The sequence below is a fragment of the Varanus komodoensis genome, unplaced genomic scaffold, assembly GCF_004798865.1.
Source record: "Varanus komodoensis strain SLA01 unplaced genomic scaffold, ASM479886v1 scaffold4, whole genome shotgun sequence".
NCBI classification, from domain to species: domain Eukaryota; kingdom Metazoa; phylum Chordata; class Lepidosauria; order Squamata; family Varanidae; genus Varanus; species Varanus komodoensis.
The window spans coordinates 17238161-17256627 of NW_025335941.1; the positions used below are offsets into that span (position 1 = coordinate 17238161).

Sequence of the window (18467 nt, forward strand, 5' to 3'; positions counted from 1 at the left end):
GACCTGGCCAGCAGAGCCAATGGTGAGGGCCTATGGGAGTTGTGGCCAAAACAGCTTGAGGATTATACACTGTCCATCCTTTATGTAAGGAAAATGGAACTCTCGGCTCACATTGACTGGTTCTGTGCTCAAAAGCAGATCTTTTGCATCCCAAATTTTGACTACTAGTTATAAGAAGAAATTCTATTTTCTGTAATCAAGATGCCTTGGATGGCGTATACATAAATTTTTATCTTTCTAGTTCATAGAGAAGTCACCTCATAATTTGATACCTACATGTGAATGTAGTCAGTAAATCCTAAGTATCTTTTCATTTGTAATGACAGAAATATGAAGGCAATACAGTATTCAATTTGGTTGTTTTTTTGTGGAATTTAGAAACACGCTTGTTATTATTTAGAGCTTTAGATTTATAGCCTGTCCTTTCCCAAGGCCCTGAGATTAGAAACAGTACTGCACAGTTTGAAAAAAAAGGAAAATAAAATGTGAAAACTCCAGATCACCGTAAGGGAGCCAAGGAAGAGTGGAATGGAGCAGAACAGAAGAATTCTGCCTTGTTTCTTGTCTAATATGGTCAAGTGGCAAAGAGGTGTCAATTTCATCAGGTGGTGCTTTGTCATGTACCTGGTGAAATGCCTTCTTCTACACAAGTATTCAAGGTGCAGGAGCTCTGTTGCCTTTTGCATCTGAATCATTCTTCTCCATGAAAGTTTTTCATCCTTTTCACCATCCCAAACTTAACATCCAGCCTCTTGCAACCTACCACTGTCTTCATACTCTTATTCACATGCTTCCCAGTAAAGTCATTAAAAGCACGGTCCTCTGGCCTATTCCCAGAGAACTATGTACTGTAACATTAAAGAGGGATAATTAATAGGACGGGTTTAGGGGGATGGAAATAATTGGTTCAAAGCTAGATCCCTTTTAAAAAGCATGCCCTCAATGGGAATTGTAAAGGTTTCATACTGGAGGCATCCCAGGTATTAAGTCCATGGACTTTTGCCAGTTTGTTGAGCATCAGTCCTCTCTGCCTATGACTAATTTGGTGATTCTGGAAACTGGTTATTTGCTATGTTAACACTGCTTATTCACTCAAGCAATGTTTTCCAGACTGCCTGTCACAACGATAGAAGTAGGCTCCAGCTGTCTAAACCAACTCCATTCTTCCTATGATTTATGCCCATTTAGTTAGTGCAATGTAAAGTCCACCAAATCTATTTCAGTCATCACCTGAGTCTGATTGGAACAGTAGCTCCAGGAGGCAGAATACAGCAAACATTTTGGACCAAGCCCAATTCGGTTATTTTTCCCTTGTGCTTTCCCTAGTCATGTGAAAACTGAAACAGGCATTCCTCACAAAGGATATAAACTGCCAAGTCTTGAAAGCTGGGTGGTACAGCTATTGGGTGGTATATTCAGTGATAAAACTAACATGTCTGGCTCTTAAAAAATAAATAAATAATCACATTTGTCACTGCCTTTCCCCTTTCCATGCAGCATTTGCATGAACTCTGTATATGGGATTCCATTAATATCGCAGTGAAACTGATACTGAAACTGAACATGAAGCATTGCATTATCTAAGTCATATAAATGATAACTCCACTGAGTTTGCTTTCTTTGGCAGTGGTGATTTCTTCTTTAAACCAAAGAAAAAAAGCATGCAGAGTCATCTAGAAATACTCTCCTTTGTTGGTGTGCCAAAGGGCAGTCTGTAATTGCACCAAATGCCAGCAATATCACTATATGTGCTGTTTGTATTTAATGTCCATTATAACTAATTATGCTAAAGAAATTGCATGTGTTGTCACTCTTACTGAACGACTCTGTCATAGAGCTTAAAATACACTGTGGGGTTGATGCCTTTTTCCATCACTGAAAGGAAGACTTTTCATTATGGGTCCATGTACTAGACATTACGGAAGTTTTATTATGGTTATGCATAAACATTTGGATAGTCAAACCATGCTTTGGGAATGGGGACAAACAGGATTCAAAAACCATGGTTGATGTGGGTTTGCAAATCATGGTTTGTGCTCATTATTGTCTGATGTGATGTATGAATAAACAAAGAACACTTATGGATCGACTTCAGGAGGCTGTTGTACCATAAAGGCAGGATGATTCTAGAGGGCTCCTAGTGCTATGAATAAGAAAATATATGAAAGTAGAGGGAAGAAGTGTTGGAACAATAAGGGAGGGCTATTAGTGGAAGATAGTAGCATATGGATCCTGAATGAGGCAGGGTAATTGTACAATAAAAAGCTGTATAAAAAAAATAAAAACTGTTCTTTAGTGATGCTGTAGAAATATCACTAAAGAACTCAAAAAACAAAAACAAAGTTGTTTTTGATGGTACTTCCTTAGCAATAAGCATACCTTTCCCAATGCTTTAATCCAGGGACTGGCAGAAGGTAGATCTCCAGATGTTTTGGACCAACTCCTAGATGCCTTTGTCTGCATGGCCAATGATCAGAAATACTGAGAAGTGAAGTCCAGATCATATGAAGATCTACTTTCTGCCCACCCCTGCTTTAATCCACCTACAGCCCTACTCTCAGCAAAATCAAGTTGTTATACAAGCAAATCCTTAGCTGCCTGAACCCACAGGAATATCTGGCCAATGAAATGCAACAGCACAACTGGATCAGACCAAGGCTATCTAAACATGTCTGTAAGAGGGTAACGAGACAAACAAAAGGATGATACAGCACAGAAAACACTGTTGACTGTGCATAGTGAACTAAAGTATGTAGTGCTTCATTCTGTGAGTTTTCAGGCCATGATTTAGGAGCCAAACTATAGTTAGTATCAAATGCTATATTTTGCATGATTGATATTGTAGACTTATTTTCACTATTGCCTTAGCATTGTGAGCATGCTGGTCTTAGCCTATTTGTTGACCTACCAACACGACTTTCAGGATATGTCAGGAAGTGTTCTGTTGCTGTTCAGCAAGCATGTACTGAGCATCTCATCCTGTGGATGGTTAGATGCATGTATTACTGATGCTACATGATAACTCATTATAACTTCACTAGACAAGGTCTGACTTGTATTAGTTGCTAGTTCTAAGTTCTGTTCAACATTATGCTAACAGAAACTTTCCAAGTGTTCACACTGTTCTGTGAATGGTTGCTCTACTGCCACGAGAACTAGCTTAGCACATGCAACACCTAGGCTAATGAAGTCAAATCAAGTTGAGCAATGATCTGTGATACAACAAGGTGTGTGGAACCTTGTGCAATGTACAGTTTGTACAACATGTTATGAAACAGCTTGTAAAACCCCTTGCGCAAATCAATGCAAGACTCAGAATCAGTCCTTGCAGAATCAATGTTCTGGATATGTCACTTGAACACAGATTAAAAAACTGGGTTTCTGCAAGCACAGAAACTTTGGTGTCCTGGAATGACACTATGGATTATAACCTGATGTATCTTCTCTATGCCTTTCTGCTCACATTTGCCATTTTACATTACAGAATCCTGATCCTGTACATGCCACACCAAAGTAGGTTTTCTGTTCAAGACCTGTGCTCTTACCTTTGAACCGCACAAACTATACCACTGTTGCGTTTCAATATTCAGGTTTCTCTGTATTCATCATTGCAGTTGAGAAAAGGTATTGTAGACCTGGGAGAGGTATAAACAAGTTCAACCAAATTGATTGGGCTTTCAAGCAGCTACCTATGAAGAAGGGCTGAAGAAATGTGTGAAGCTTTTACCATAGAGTAAGGCAAGCAATGGGTCATGATACAGGTATATAAAATTATGCATGGTGTGAGGAAAGTGGATAGAACACAGTTGTTCTTTCTATCTCATAATTTAGGACTGAGGCTCATCTTGTATAGCTAATTGGTGGAATATTCATGACAGATAAAAAGAAGACTAGTTTCTACAGTGCATAGTTAAACCATGGAATATGCTATCCGAAGATGTCATGATAGACAACAACTTGAATCCTTTAAAAGGGACTTTAAAAAATCATGTAGGAGAGGGCTGCAGTCCTACACATACAGTCGGGCGTTCAGGGGCTATTAGTCATGATGGCTATGTATTCATTCCAATATAATAGCCAGTATGGCTTCATAGAGCAGTTGCTGGGCAACATGGCAGGCTCAGGTCCCGCTTGTGGGCTGTGAACAGGCATCTTGAGAACAGCATGTTGGAACAGATAGGCCTCAATCTGAGCCAACAATGCACTCCTTATGTTAATATGTTTTTGCTTATGTTCAAGTAGAAGGTAGGTAAGCAAATCTAGACATACAAATGTGTGACTTGGAGTAAAAAAGTTCCATCTTGTGCTCCTGTCTAGAGAAAGGAATTGAACCATTTTGTTTTGTTCATGAACAATGGAAATATTAATAAAACAATAGATTGAAAGGACTTTGTTGCAAGAAAAAGCACAGAAGCAAATCACAGCACATAATCTTCTTATTAAGATTAATGTATAAGTTGTTGGTTGTCCTGGTCTATTTGTGGGAAAGTGTAGGATATAAGTCAGAAAGAGAGGTAGATAGATAGTCCAATGGAACATTTAGAGGCAAATAAAATGCCTGAAGGACCTTGTTTGAAGTTCGCTTTTTAAGACTAAGATGTTAAGGAAACAACCCAGGGCGAGTTTAGAGAGGAAAACAGAAGACCTGGCGCTTCCAGCATTCCTTACCCAGCTATGGCTGGCTGGACAAGGCTAAACATTGTAGGACTCACATAGGATTGTTCCCTAAACTTGCAATCTTACCAACAGTTACCTGAGAATAAACTCTGCTTACATCGAATAGAATGGCTGGGGTTTATGGCTGAGAAAACATGCACAACATTTCTCTGTAAATGTATAAAGCGTGAGTGCGGAGGACTGCCATCTCTAACACTCATGTGCAGGTGGCATGATTTCCCATGTGAGCCACAGCCTGTGTAATGTGCTCTGTAACAATAGACACTTCACCAAACAATGTGTAATATCAGTGGGAAACTGATACTCGGTGTCATCCTGATTCAGAGCAAGTGGGACTCGCAACAAAATGGGATGCAGTGTTCCATCCTATCAGCCAGGGTACTTGCAAGACAGTCCATTCAATTTTCTCTCCCCTCCAGTTTCCATGATCTGAACACAATGATCAGATCAGCATTCTGCGACCACTGGACCTGCTCGGTGATGTTTGGGGTTTGATTGTGTTTTTCTACATTCCCTTTTTGTTCCTGTTTCTGCAGACGTCAGAGTTCTCCCGAACCTCCTGATACTGTTTGCATTTGCATGTGCTATCACAGACACATAAGGATGCCAACATTCTAAAGAAAACTTTCCTTATTTTTGCTTCCAGGTGTCACGAAAACTTGTCTGTCAGATTAGTGATTTTGTGAGGCCCTGCCCATTTTCCCTGTGTGAGTAAATACATCAGCAGTGCCAAGTCTGAATCAGCTTCATGATTTCTGACTTTTTCCTGAACCATCTACTTAGAAAGCATAACAGAGACAGCTGTCAAAATCACTTTTTAAAAAATTTATTTATTATGTATTTATTGAAAACATTTATATGCCGTCCTTCACTATTGCGTCTCAGGACGGCTTACAAGATTAAAACCAATAGTCATAAAAACAATCAATAAAACAGTACAATAAAATTACTATAAACCAATACAGATAAATCAAATAAAAAATGACTGTAAACCACTAAAAATGCTAATTTTTAAAGTAACGATTAAATAAAAAGGTTTTGGCCTGGCGCCGAAAAGAGTATAAACTTGGCGCCAGCGTACCTAAAATGGTTGTATAGCAAAGTGCTCTCTATTCAAATGGCTGCTATTGCATATCTGTTACATTACTGATGAAGCAGTATAGAGAGCTGTAAGATGTTAATAAGAGAATGCTGAAAATCAGACAAAATAAATGATACTGTGTGAAGAGGATGTCATTGCTTAACATGAGGACAGATACCAGTTTAAGAATTCATTTATTTGCATCCCATTTTGACTCAACATGAGTCAAATTCAGATTTGTAATAGAGGACATGCCCATTCTCTATCACATCCATTTTTCCCAGTTCTGCTCTGGCCAAAATTGAAGCATTGCATTTGGCACTAGGGATGTTTTGGAATAACATGGGCGACCTGGATGTAATGGGCTATGTTGACTTAAAACTGTATCAAACTTGAAAAGATTATTATGACCAGCTGGTATAAAATGTTTCACTTTTATAGATAAAGTATCAAAATAAGGTAACAGTAATTGCCTTCACACACACACACACACACACACACACACACAGCTCTTCCAGTGAAGACTGTTAAAGATATATTCATGGGTGGCTCATATCCTTCTTGAACCTTCTCTCTCTCCCACATAACTTCCCTTTACCCAACTCCCCATGTCCTTAACTGTGATTAAGACTTATATCAGTATCAATCTGAATTACATTTCATTTTAACCAGGGTTTACTGTTAAACTGGATTTTAAAACTGGAATTGTTTTAGAATCCTGGTTAATACCAAATCTTTGGTAGGATTAGTTATATGTAGGTGATCTTAAAGCTGTGTAAGCTAGCCTTTTGAGTCCACAGATAAGCCATAATTTGATTTTAGATCTCCTGGATCTATGCTTCACCATTGACTCATGCCTGTTCTCAAAATAACATCATACATTTTTTTTCAGATTTCTTGTTGAATTTCTGAGCTGCAGTATGTGGTAACAGGTCATTCAGTGTACTTTTTTTTTAAGAAGTCTATAGTGAACAGATGCCCCTATTGTTTGTACATACACAAAGAGGTGTTTTATATTACAAGAAGTGGCAGGAATAAATCTCATTGCACTGTTTTGGAATTTAAAAGGGTAGGCTCATACTAATCATCTAGTGCTTCAGTTAATATTGCTGTCACTGAAAAATAAATTTCAAAGATGAAATTTGAGATAAACTTGAGGGAATGCAACTGGCTTAATTTTCATGCATGTGGTTTTAAAATTAATCATTTTATTTTTACTAAATCAAAATCAAAAGTGACATAGACACACAAAGCAGTGTCCATGCATTTGTGCACTATCTGAGCAATATGTTCTGTACATTGATCAAGAGTAATTTGTTTAATAGACTTATATCCTGCTTTTCCTTACAACAAACTTAAAATGGCTTACATTATTCTCCTCCTCTCCTACAAAACGTTATCCCCACACAACAACCCTGTGAAGTATTCACACAGACTTGAAGTGTACTTGAAGTAGAAGGAAATGCAATTCTCCACTTTAATCTTATTTGAAGTATAATTGCCAATGGGTACCCACATTGCTGTTTTACATGCAAAAACATTTATGTTCACAACATATTTATTTATTACAGTCATATTCACACTAATATCCTTCTTTTCTTCAACACTCTGCTCAAGAGGATAAAGACACCTGTAGGTCACCTACAGAATTGGAGAAAGTATGCCTCTCAGTATCAGTTGCTGCAGAATACAAGCCAGAGAGTGTAATTGTTCTCATGTCCTACTTCTGGGTTTTCTGAAGGGAACTCTCCAAATAGGCTTTTATAAACAAACTTTAATTCTATAAACACTCCTCACTTCCTATCCCTTATTCTTTGTGTACCGTGTTTTAGATGCAGATCCTATGCGCGGGGGAAGGGCCCGATGTGCTTCCTGGTTTTCTAAGCTGTTCTGGGATCCTTTTTGGCTGAAGGCAGGGCATAAATGCAGTAATGAAGGCATGTGGTTGGCCACTGAGGGCCAACCTAACAGTGGGCTAGGTAGGTCTTTGGTCTGATCCAGCACGGCTCTCCTTTGGATAACCATCACAGATTATTGCAGGAAGGAAGGGAACAGGAGAAACACTCTGCTAGGTTAGCTCCATCTACTGAGGCATGCTGTGTGTTGCTTGCATGCAGGAGCACTGCATGCGCAGAATGTGCCTTCAAAGCATGCTAATGCCACATCCTGATAGTTCTTCTCATGGAGGATAGTTCTGCCAACAGCTTATGAATTACACTAACGCTACCATGCATATGTGTGGAAAGGAGATCACAGAGACACCCAGGAGGCCATGAAGGAAGAAAAAAGAAGGAGTCAGGGGCCGCTTACAGATTGCCCAAAAGAATGAAAGTCAGCATCTATTTGCATAAATTTGCTTATGCTATTTTATCTGTATAAATGTGAATTTGCAAATAATCATTATTTAAGGCAAAATACAGCACATCTCATCATGATATGAAACACTGATGAGCTTCACACAACATGATTTGCCAATTCTGTTCTAACTACTAAATTGGAAAGGGAAGCCTTTAACATTCACCTTCAAATAACAAGTAGCCCTCTGGAAGCCCTTCAAATAGAGAACTGTCCTCAGAAAAAGAGGGTTCATGGCATGGATGATCCTGGCAAAAATAGGGTGTGCATGGCTTGTGCGTTAATTTAAGTGGTGGTTATTAGATGTGATTTAGGAAAGTAGATTGCCTTGCCTTCTCTGAAGTGGGTGTTCTGTTGGCTCCCAAACCAGGTCTTAGATGAGTGGAGTTGTTTGAAGCTCAGATTCTGCCTCCACCTTGTTCTCCAGTTGTTAAGCAAGTTCCTTTTATCCTCACCTTTTATCTCCTGTGTTTATAGTAAGTATTGTGATTGCAGCAAATGTGTAGGTGGCCATACCTGCCCATACCCCACCTTGCCACCTTTTAATGATGATGCCCTTAAAGGTAGTAAATAAATGAAGCTAAATAAATAGCACTTTCCCAAAACTCCAATTGTGGCCACAGGCTGAAAAAGGTTGGGATTCCCTGGATAGTTGATTTTGCAAATTAAGCATTAGACCTCAACCAGACAAAAACATTGCCTGTTTTGTAAACTGGACAATATTCTGGCCATTTAATGAATCATTCAGTATCTTGAATATAGTACAACATATGTGTGTGTAGTAATACATGTAGATTCCTAGAAAAACAGTAAAGGAGGATGTCTGCAAGACTCTGCATAAAAGTTGCCAAAACTGCATGAGTAAGAGGTTAAGCATATGTGGCTAAAAGTCACTACAGGATATTAATAATATAGTTAGTTAGTTTGTATATATAATTTTCATGGAAGTGGTAAATTAGTAGAAGGAATATTTGAATGAAACAGGGAAATCTGGGATTTGGAGAAATAAGGCATCATGCTGATAGATTTCTTGGCTGGTTTCTTGTGAAAACAGCAGTATTGAAAAGGCACTTACTTAACCACATATTCTATAAACTGCAGAACTGGTGTGATTGGAAAAGTTCCTAGGGAGTATCTGAACTGTTTTCACAGGTGCCACTTCTAATCAAGGTGGTGCCACATTTGCCATCTTAGGCCATTTTTGAGCAGGTTTGGGATACCTACAAGCACTGTTTACTTTGCACAGTGGACTGAATAATTAGGGGCCCATACTGATTGCATGGCAGGAGATGTTCTGCACATGCATTAGAAGGGCAAGCACTGAGCATACCCCATTTTAAATGAATAGAAAAGGCCCTGCTCAGACAGAATGCATAATCAGGATCCATTGATCTTCATAAGCAGTGCTCACTTAGGCTTTTGAGGGCTTATGTGCAAGACACCCTCAGAGGACCCTCTTCCACAAGAAGCCTACCTTCTCACCACCAGCCACTAGCTGCTGTTGCTCCTCATCCTCTTTTTCATCAATTACTTCCTTGGCAGCAGGTGAGCAAGTAGGTAGCGGCATCTGCTGCTGCTCCTTCTCAGTACTTCCATTGTCTGGCCTTGCGTAGGAAGCAGGTGAACATGCAGGCTGCCATGGTCAAGAGGGAAAGTCACTCCAGGAGGCTCTTGTCAGTGGGTCCCTGATGACATGTGAATCTCAGCATGGGCCCATTTGTGACTACCCATGGCAGTATCCCTGCAAATCATCGTTTTATACATATACTATATATAGAGTATGCAAGGGACATACAATGTCATGAACACCTCTCAGAGTAAAACAAGAATGTCCTCTTATGAACTTATCTTTGCTCTATTTTTTCTATTTGCAAATAATGTTTACAAGCAAAAGTAGATGGCCACCTATGTAAGTATGGAATAATGTCATCCCTATGCAACCTCAGTTAATTAAACCAAACTCTGACAAAAGGTCTGTGAAGCTGGCACATAGATATGTTATGGGTTTGGGTGTATATTTGGAGACCAAATAGTCCAACATGAAACATTATTCAAAGGTGTTCTTCAGTTCTCCAAAATCTTTGCCAGCAATTTATTGTATTTAACCAATTTTTTTCTAATTTGTTTAATAAATAATGTGGCACCTGCCTAGAAGCTATATCAAGCATAATAACTGTTCTACAATTACTTTTTGAAAATTGACACTATGATGTTCATCTTTCCACTATCTGGCCAGTATCAGTAATGGATTAACAACTAGCACAGAAAAACACTAGAATTAATTATTGTAAATAGCTCTAGGGAAAGGGCAATTCATGGGGACATGTGGCACCCTGAACTTCCTGGTGTCTCCCCACAGCTCCAATTTCCATCAAGTAATGATGGTTTGGAACCAAACTGCAGTGGCAGCAACTACCAAAAAAAAAAAAAAAAAAAAAGAATCTCTTTTCCTTGAAGAAAAGACATGTGGGGACCACATGCCTTGTTGGCAAGCAAAATGTTGTTCCCAAAAGTCTCCCAAATATTGCTTGAAAAGAAGGTACACATTTTCCATACTTTTTTGCACACCAAGATCATGGCAAAAGGAGCATAGTTCCTGGTGGCATCTGGGGGAGCAGTGTGTGCTCCAGTCCCCAGAAGTTGTCCAGCCTTGCTCTGGGAAAATAAATAATCTCCTGGAACTTTATTATTGGCCAACCGTAGCTAAATTTTCACCATCCTAAACTGTAACAGGCAGTGAGGAATTTGTATTGTCTAGAATATGATGTTTCAATGGATTTTGGGTAAACGTACCTGTCTGCTAGGATTACTTCAAAATGCTAATATGTATATACATTCCAAATAGCTGACCTGTATTTGTGGAGCAGCTATTGTGCAACAATAACACAATAAAGCACTACCAAACAACACCATTATTCTAAATTCATATGCCCGCTATTACCATTACCTGTATCTCTGTTTGAGTCTTGAGTGCCCCTATCAAGAAGAACTGTGAAGCAGAAGTGTAAGGTTGAAATTGGCCTCCATGTGTCAAAGCCATGGTGGAGAGTCTGTGATCCCCCAGCTGTTGTTTGATTAATACTCATGTTCTCAATAGTCAGGGATAATGGAGTTGCGCAGTGATATTCAGGGAGTTAGTATTTCCTATCCCTGTGATAAATTATCTTCTGCACCGATCCTATGTTGCTCCAGGAACTGTGAACCTTATCCACCAAAGATAGTTGTATGGTTCCATCCCTAGTCACTTAATATGGAGTGAATAATATGAAGTCGGCCTCTGCTATACTTTCAGGTCTTAGTAGTTTTTCATTTTCCTTTAACTCTGTATCTACCTTCTAACCATGTTTTAAAAAGTAGGAATTGGAGCAAGTTCAGTGGCTGTTATAGCAGACATTTGATCATGGATCATATAAGGAGGCCAAACAGTGAGCTTTGGGATCTCAACTGTAAGGACCCATAAAGCATGCATGCATGCATGCATGCAGAAATAGGTTGCTCCCCCAGGCCCATGGTTAAGCATATTAGAAGAAAAGAGATTAAGATGTGCTACAACAGTTGTAGAAAAGGCCCTAGGAAGCTTTACCAAGCACATCAGCACAAATCGTTGCCAGAATGACATTTTACGGAACATCATAACTACTCATGTTGGTCTCCATTCAAAAAAGAGTGGAATGTCACCTCCTGCCCTAGGAAAAGCATATGCAGAAACTGGCCCATGCCAAACTTTCCAGAGCCAGCATGTGTCTATACAACCTTAGGAATGTCAGACTGACTCTTTGATGATGGCGTTTTTCATAGTGAAACAAGTATAGTTATGAAACAAGCGCAATCTTTGGAATGCGCTCCCCAGAGAGGTCCTCCTGGCGCCGTCGTTATTTGTTTTTCGGCACCAGGCGAAGACCTTTTTATTCAAATGTCATTTTAATTGTTAATAGTATTCATTCATTTTATTCTTTGGTCAGGGCAACTTAATTTATACTGTTAATTTATATTATTCTATGGAAGTTTATTTATGGATGTGAGCCGCCCCAAGGCTTCAGCGAATGGGGCAGCATAGAAGTCTCCTAAATAAATGAATGAATGAATGAATGAATGAATGAATGAATGAATGTTAATCTGATTGCGGCTCTACCTCTTTCCAATCAATGCAATTGTTTCCATTTTGTCTTGGCAATCTGGGCTTTGAGGTCCTCAGATTAGAAGTTTGTTGTGTTGCTCATTGTTAACTTTGTCAGTGCCATCTTTGTGTTGGCTATTCTCATCATCTGGGTCTTGCCCTTTGCAAAGAGCCTACAGCTCAAGCTGTCACTGCCTGTGGGTACAAAACTGTAACTTCAAATGCTTTCTTTCCCTTCCCTTCCTCGGCAGGATTTATGTGGGCATCATTCATGTGATACTCTGGGAATGGCTGACGTTGGAACCATATGCTCTCCTGAGCGCAGCTGTGCAGTGATTGAAGATGACGGCCTCCATGCGGCTTTTACAGTGGCTCACGAAATTGGTATGCAGTGCCTTTTTTGTTCCCTTGCCAAATACAACACTTGTAACAGCTGCATTAGTAACCAAAATACTTTACAAGTAATTCCAGATTTTCCCCTGATTCAGAGATACGCTTGGGGATTAAAGCTGTGTACATATGCACTTTGGGGTTAACTAATAGGGGATCAGAAGGCAAGTGGAGGTACACAGTAGGTGTTTCCTTTCTGACAGTGTCACTTTTTAAAAATGGAGTGGAAATCAGAAGGCTGCTACTGTCCATATATGTCCCTTTCAAGAAGTGCTTGTCCCATCAATGGAGAATTTAAGTATCCTTGCTGGGAAAGTTGCTTGCTTTACATATGTATGCCTAGCAGGTTGGGTTTGGTAGCTTATTGCGTATATTGCTCTCCCTTATTATTCTGAAAAACAAACAAATCAAGAATGAGTATGTTATCAGGGATTATGATGAAAAGATAGGTGCTGCTTACATAGGGTTCCACTGAAAATGGTAAAACATTTGGAACAAGTAGTGGTAGATGAATTGCTCCATCTTGTTTGCCTCAGTTTCTTATTTTTCCATTCTTAAGTTCAGTTTGCTTCTTCTTCATGACCTCTGTGCATCACACAGCTTGGATCTGTGAAGCATGTTCCCCAGAAGTTTCCCTAGCTAAGTGTTCAAGTTGAGCAGGAGTCCCTCCGCTTTCTGTTCCAGGATTATATGGGAGGGGCCTCCACTCATTTCCTCAGCCTAGACTGGGAAGTGCTTCGCTCCTAGAACTTGAGCATTTTTTAGCGTTCTTCAGATCTTTCTCTTGCTGATTTTTCCCACCTTTTTCTTACTTGTATGCCTTCCTTGTAAACCACCCTTTTTCATTCTTTTCTTAAAAAAACAACAACACTACAAACATATTTTTTCTCCACTTGCTCTCTTCTCTTTCTGTCTCCTTTCAACTTCATCTATACCATTTCCTGCCTTCCCCATCTAGCACAACGACTTCAACAGTGCCATTTAGGAAATGTGTGAGCTGCAGTAGCAACTCCACCCGCTCTACAGACAGCCACTGCCCGGCCTGCCCAGGCGAGGGACACACTGAGACCTGCCTGCCTTGCCAGGCCTTCACAAAGCAAATTCATCAAGCCGGGCAGATTGGCTGAAGGCTGGACTGTGGAAGTGGGGCCTACAGGCTGCAGTTCCGACCAGTCACAAGGGACAAGACTGCCCGGCTGCCAGGGATCTGGCAGCACCATTTAGGCCTCCACTGACTGCAATCATATGCCCTCCTGAGCCTGCCTCTTCCAGACCATGCCACTTGTCCAACAACCATGTAGCCAGAAAGCAGCCAAAGACAGATAGCCAGACAGACAGACAGACAGACATGGCTGATGCCATCAAGGAAAAAGGAAAACACTATGACAATCCATAAGTATTTTGTGTGCTTTTCTGCTAATACATGCGTTTTATGCCACTTTGCATACAATACACCATGTTGTGAGCAATTCTCTTAGCGTACGTTTTTACATTCCCTTTCCTAGGCACATTACATTACTTGTTTTGGTGCACCTTTGCTGACCATATACGTTTTTGTATGCATGTTTTCACTGGAGAACTCCATTGCAAAATTTAGAAAGTGCACATTTCAAACATTTCTTGAGTTTTAGGCCTCCTATTAGTTTGAAAGTGTGAAATCAACCATATTCACAGTACAATGCAAACCAAATGAATTTCTCCCTTCTCCCCAGCAGCCAAGACAAAATTGGATAGCAGTGAGGTTCAGATAATCAAAGTGAGATCATTGGGAAGTCTCATATCATTGCACAATAGGACTGGCAGGAACAGTTACTGGGATTACTTTTGTGCATCATTTGACACAAGACAAGGCTGATATTGACTTCCACAAACACATCAGATTTTCAGGAAAAGGAGGCCAGTTTTTTCCTGTGTCCCATACTCCATCCACTTCTTATGCCTTTGCCTCAGCATCCCCCTCTACCCCTGCATGCACACAGCAGGGATGGCAATAACACTGTCCTAAACTGCAGCCTTGTGGCTTGCTCCAGTGGATGATCAATAACATCACAGAATTCAATACAGGGCAAATGTCCGTCCCTATCCAATAAAGGATCAAAATAGAGAATGAACACATACTAATTCTCTTTCATGATGTCCTCCAAACAGTGTACAAAGGTCCCAATGGCTTGCATTTTTAAATAGAGGGTCACAGAGTCAGTTGTGAGTCATTCCAGATGGGGCAGGAAAGACCTATGCCCCCAACCCTGGAAAGTAGTCTGTCCAGAGATTGCTGAAATGGGTGGCCGAGTGGTTTGATTTGGTATAAGCTCTCTTCCCAGATTCCTAAAACTCAGGTCAGTTTCAGCAATCAGCCTGCGTAAACACAGCAGCTGCCTTTTTTGAGTGCCCAGAGAACCCACAACTATTTGAGCTCTTATTCGCATCAGGAAGATGATCCATCCAGAGTTTAGACAGAGAACAGCTGGGTGTAAATTTAAACGGCAGACCTCATTTTACACCACACTGTTCAGCATCAGAGGAAGTGGGGAGAACATTCCCAATCCAGCGTTCATTTTACTGGGGGTCTCCCATGTCATTATGCAGGACAGTGAACCTTGGGTGTTGCTTGCCTGACAGAACAGCCGCAGTGAGATGCAGGGTCTCAGTTTACCAACAAAGTGGGCAGTGTATTCCAGGTCTTGATTTGCCTTGCATGTTAACATAGTCACGGTCGCTAAAGATGTTTTCCATGAGGACCTTTAGCTACAGAGTGAACACTAAATTTAAAAATGGAAAACAGGGGTTGGTTTTTTTCTTTACATTCTTGGAAGGAAATAACCAGGCTACGGGAACTTTTGGAGCATGCCAGCTACAGATCTGCCTTGTACCGTGTGCCAAAGCAAAGCAAAGTTTGCTTTGGGAGTATCGTGGTGCCAGTTCAGTTTTCACACAGCGAGCAGGTAGGGTGCAAGGATGTTGTGTTTAATGGGCTTGTAAGTAAATGGAAAGAAATGCTGAACATCTAAACCTGGGATTTATAAGTATCATACTAATGTAGTTTCGGCCATATGATACCCTCAAAAGGAAATGGGGCATTCTGGGCTGGAAATGTTTGGGAATGTAATAACAAGAATGTGTCTCTGAGCCACCCCACCTTGAGAAACAGCCCAAGGGTCACTAATGGAAAGGGATTTCTTTTCAATGGTAGAATGCAAGCGTGTTCCCATGCAAACCCCCCCCCCCCCATGTTTAATCCCTGGGGACCTTCAGTTTTAAAAAGGGCCAGGTCCAGGTGATTGGAAGGGCCTTGCCCAAAGCACTGCAGACCCACAGCAAGTCACAATAGGCACAATTAGACTAGTTGGGGACCTACTTTCAGCTGGTGTGTGGCTCTTCTGATGTTCCTGTGAATGCACCCTTCCAGAGGAGTACCAAGGTTCAAGTAAAAAGCTTCAGCACTGCTCTGGTGCTGTGCAATTCTCATCTGAGGCAGTGGCATTGTATGCTTTGACTGGGACTTCTGCCTCCTCAACTCAAATGCCACATGGCTTAACTCAGTGGCCAGGGAAATGGACTCTGCAGGTACTCAGTGGAACACTATTTAATAAAGTATTTCACATGTTCCAGAGTTGCAGAAGGTGCTTTGGCTAAGTTGTTTTGGCACTGGCCCAACCTTTAAGTGATAGGCTAATAGGACTCAGGCAACCTGGTTTCTAGTCTCTGCTCAGCCGTGGAGGCAACTAGATGACTGGGCCAGTCACAGACAATCAGCCCAACCTAACTCACAGGGTTGCTGTTGTGGAGATAAGATTCAGAACAGAAGGAGGCGAATGATGCAAACTATTTTGAAAAGAAAAAAAGTGGGATATAAATATAATAAATAAGTGTTATATCTGTTCCAAGTCATAGCATTGCTGAAGATGTCAGGCCGGCAAAAAGAAAGATCAGGAAGGAAATTAAGGCACTTGTCATCTGTAATGGATTTTTCCATTAAAAGCAGGCAAATCAGTGCAATCCTGCAACCATAGTTTCTGCAAAGAGGTGATGGAGAAGCATTGGCAAGGGTGTGAGATACAGATATGGGAGGTTTTCCTCTTCAGACCGCCACAGGGAAACAGAAATGCACGAGGAGGAGTGAGGGCAAAAGCTCTCTTTCTCCTTACATGTTAGCGTCCCACACAGGAGAAGCTTCCCACATGCCTGAATAGAACTTATCTTTTCCTTATATCTATCCAAGACATGTGTGTACACATTTGTGTCTGCGTGTAAAGGTAAGGGGAAAGTTCCTTTTCATTCATAAAAATATTATTTGAACTGTAATTTCTTAAATCCCGGAAAACTTTGAACTTTCTCAAAAACACCATCAATGCTTGTTTTGTTTGTTTGTTTTTAAAAACAGTTGCAGTTTGTACATAGTGAATCATGCCCCAAATACTTAAAATGCTGTAGTTGTTTTTGTTTTTTTCTGTACTGCCCAATAGCCAAAACTCTTTTGGTGGTTCACAGAAACTGAGACCCTAAAATGCAAAACTTGTATTTTAAAGCACATAAAGATGCAATCACACAGTTGCAGAAGCTGTACCGCATGATTTAAGAAAGAAAAAAGAAACTGGAAAAACAGATAAAATAAGAAACTCAAGAAGCTTGATAAATTTATTAGGGATTTGGCTTCCTCCCTCCTTTTTTGTGTTTTTTCTTGTTTGTTTGTATTTTTGTTTTGCTAGAACACCCAGCTGCAGTATGCAAGAACAAGCAGGGCTGTAAATTATCCAACCATCTGGACAGCTTCCTTATGTTTATTAGCTCTGCCCAACAAAAACTGAAGATATTCTCAGGGCGGCTGAACATTCTATAGAAGTTTATTTTATCTTGGAAAGCCGTAATACTAGCCAAAAAGTCAAATCTATTAAAATTTCAGCTCAGATCTATTGAAAAGTATTCAAATTAGTTTGTTTAGCTTTATGTCATTCCATGTGGCTCACAGAGACTGACCACATGCTTCAGTAATGCAAGTCTCCTTTCATGACCTAGCATGAGCCACCAAGCCCATGCAAAAATATTTTGAATTCTGTCAGAGGCCATAAATCATATGTACTATGCAAATGCACAAAAAAATCAAAACATGCCTTTGCTCCACAGAGAGTCATTATGACTTCTCCATTTTTGTCATGTATCCTTTGGGTGCTGATGAATTTATTCATCCCGAGACATTGAATGGGAACATGCACTGCTCCTGGTCAGGCGCCACCTTTCCCCAGAATTCCAGCTCTCATAAGACTGCGAGTGGGTTCTCTCTTTGCCTTATTTCCCTCACTGCATATTAAGATGATGACTGAACAGGGATGTCGCACAGCCATTTGGGCATGGAATCTCCAGGTTCACTCATAACCTTCTATTCACACTGATGGAGCAGTGAAAGAAGAGCAGAAATGTGCATCTGGAATGTCTATTTCTGATCCCACTCTAGTCTGGGCAGAATTTTAAGAGTGAATTTGAATGTGATTTTTGTTTCAACAGTTCCATCAGAGACTTTGTTGCTCTGTTGTCCCACCAAAGCACAGAGGCAGGCAAAGGCTTTTAGCTAGTGACTTTCACTCACCAGCAACTTTCACCACCAGGCAATATATGGAAAGGAGAGTTGATATGAATGCATAATAAAGTGCCATGTCTGTTAGGCAAGCGTAAAAACTAACTATTCAGAAGGATCGGTGTCACACATTTTCCTTAAATAATATAACTCATTGTGTAAAAATATAGCACATTAGAAAGTCTACGTGTTTTACTAATGAACGAGGTTTAGGTAATGGCCAGAGCTCAGGGGCAGAGCACATTCTGTGCATGAAATTCAATCCCCAACATCTCCAG

General features: G+C 40.4%; 1 protein-coding gene across 1 annotated transcript in view; it reads left to right on the forward strand.

Moving 5' to 3' along the window:
- The window catches only part of ADAMTS5 (ADAM metallopeptidase with thrombospondin type 1 motif 5), a 58709-nt gene that overhangs the window by 6715 nt on the left and 33527 nt on the right, over nucleotides 1-18467 (forward strand). Inside the window, exon 2 of the mRNA XM_044441579.1 lies at nucleotides 12482-12614. Coding sequence (XP_044297514.1) covers nucleotides 12482-12614 — 133 coding nt within the window. The remainder of the gene's footprint in view (nucleotides 1-12481; nucleotides 12615-18467) is intronic.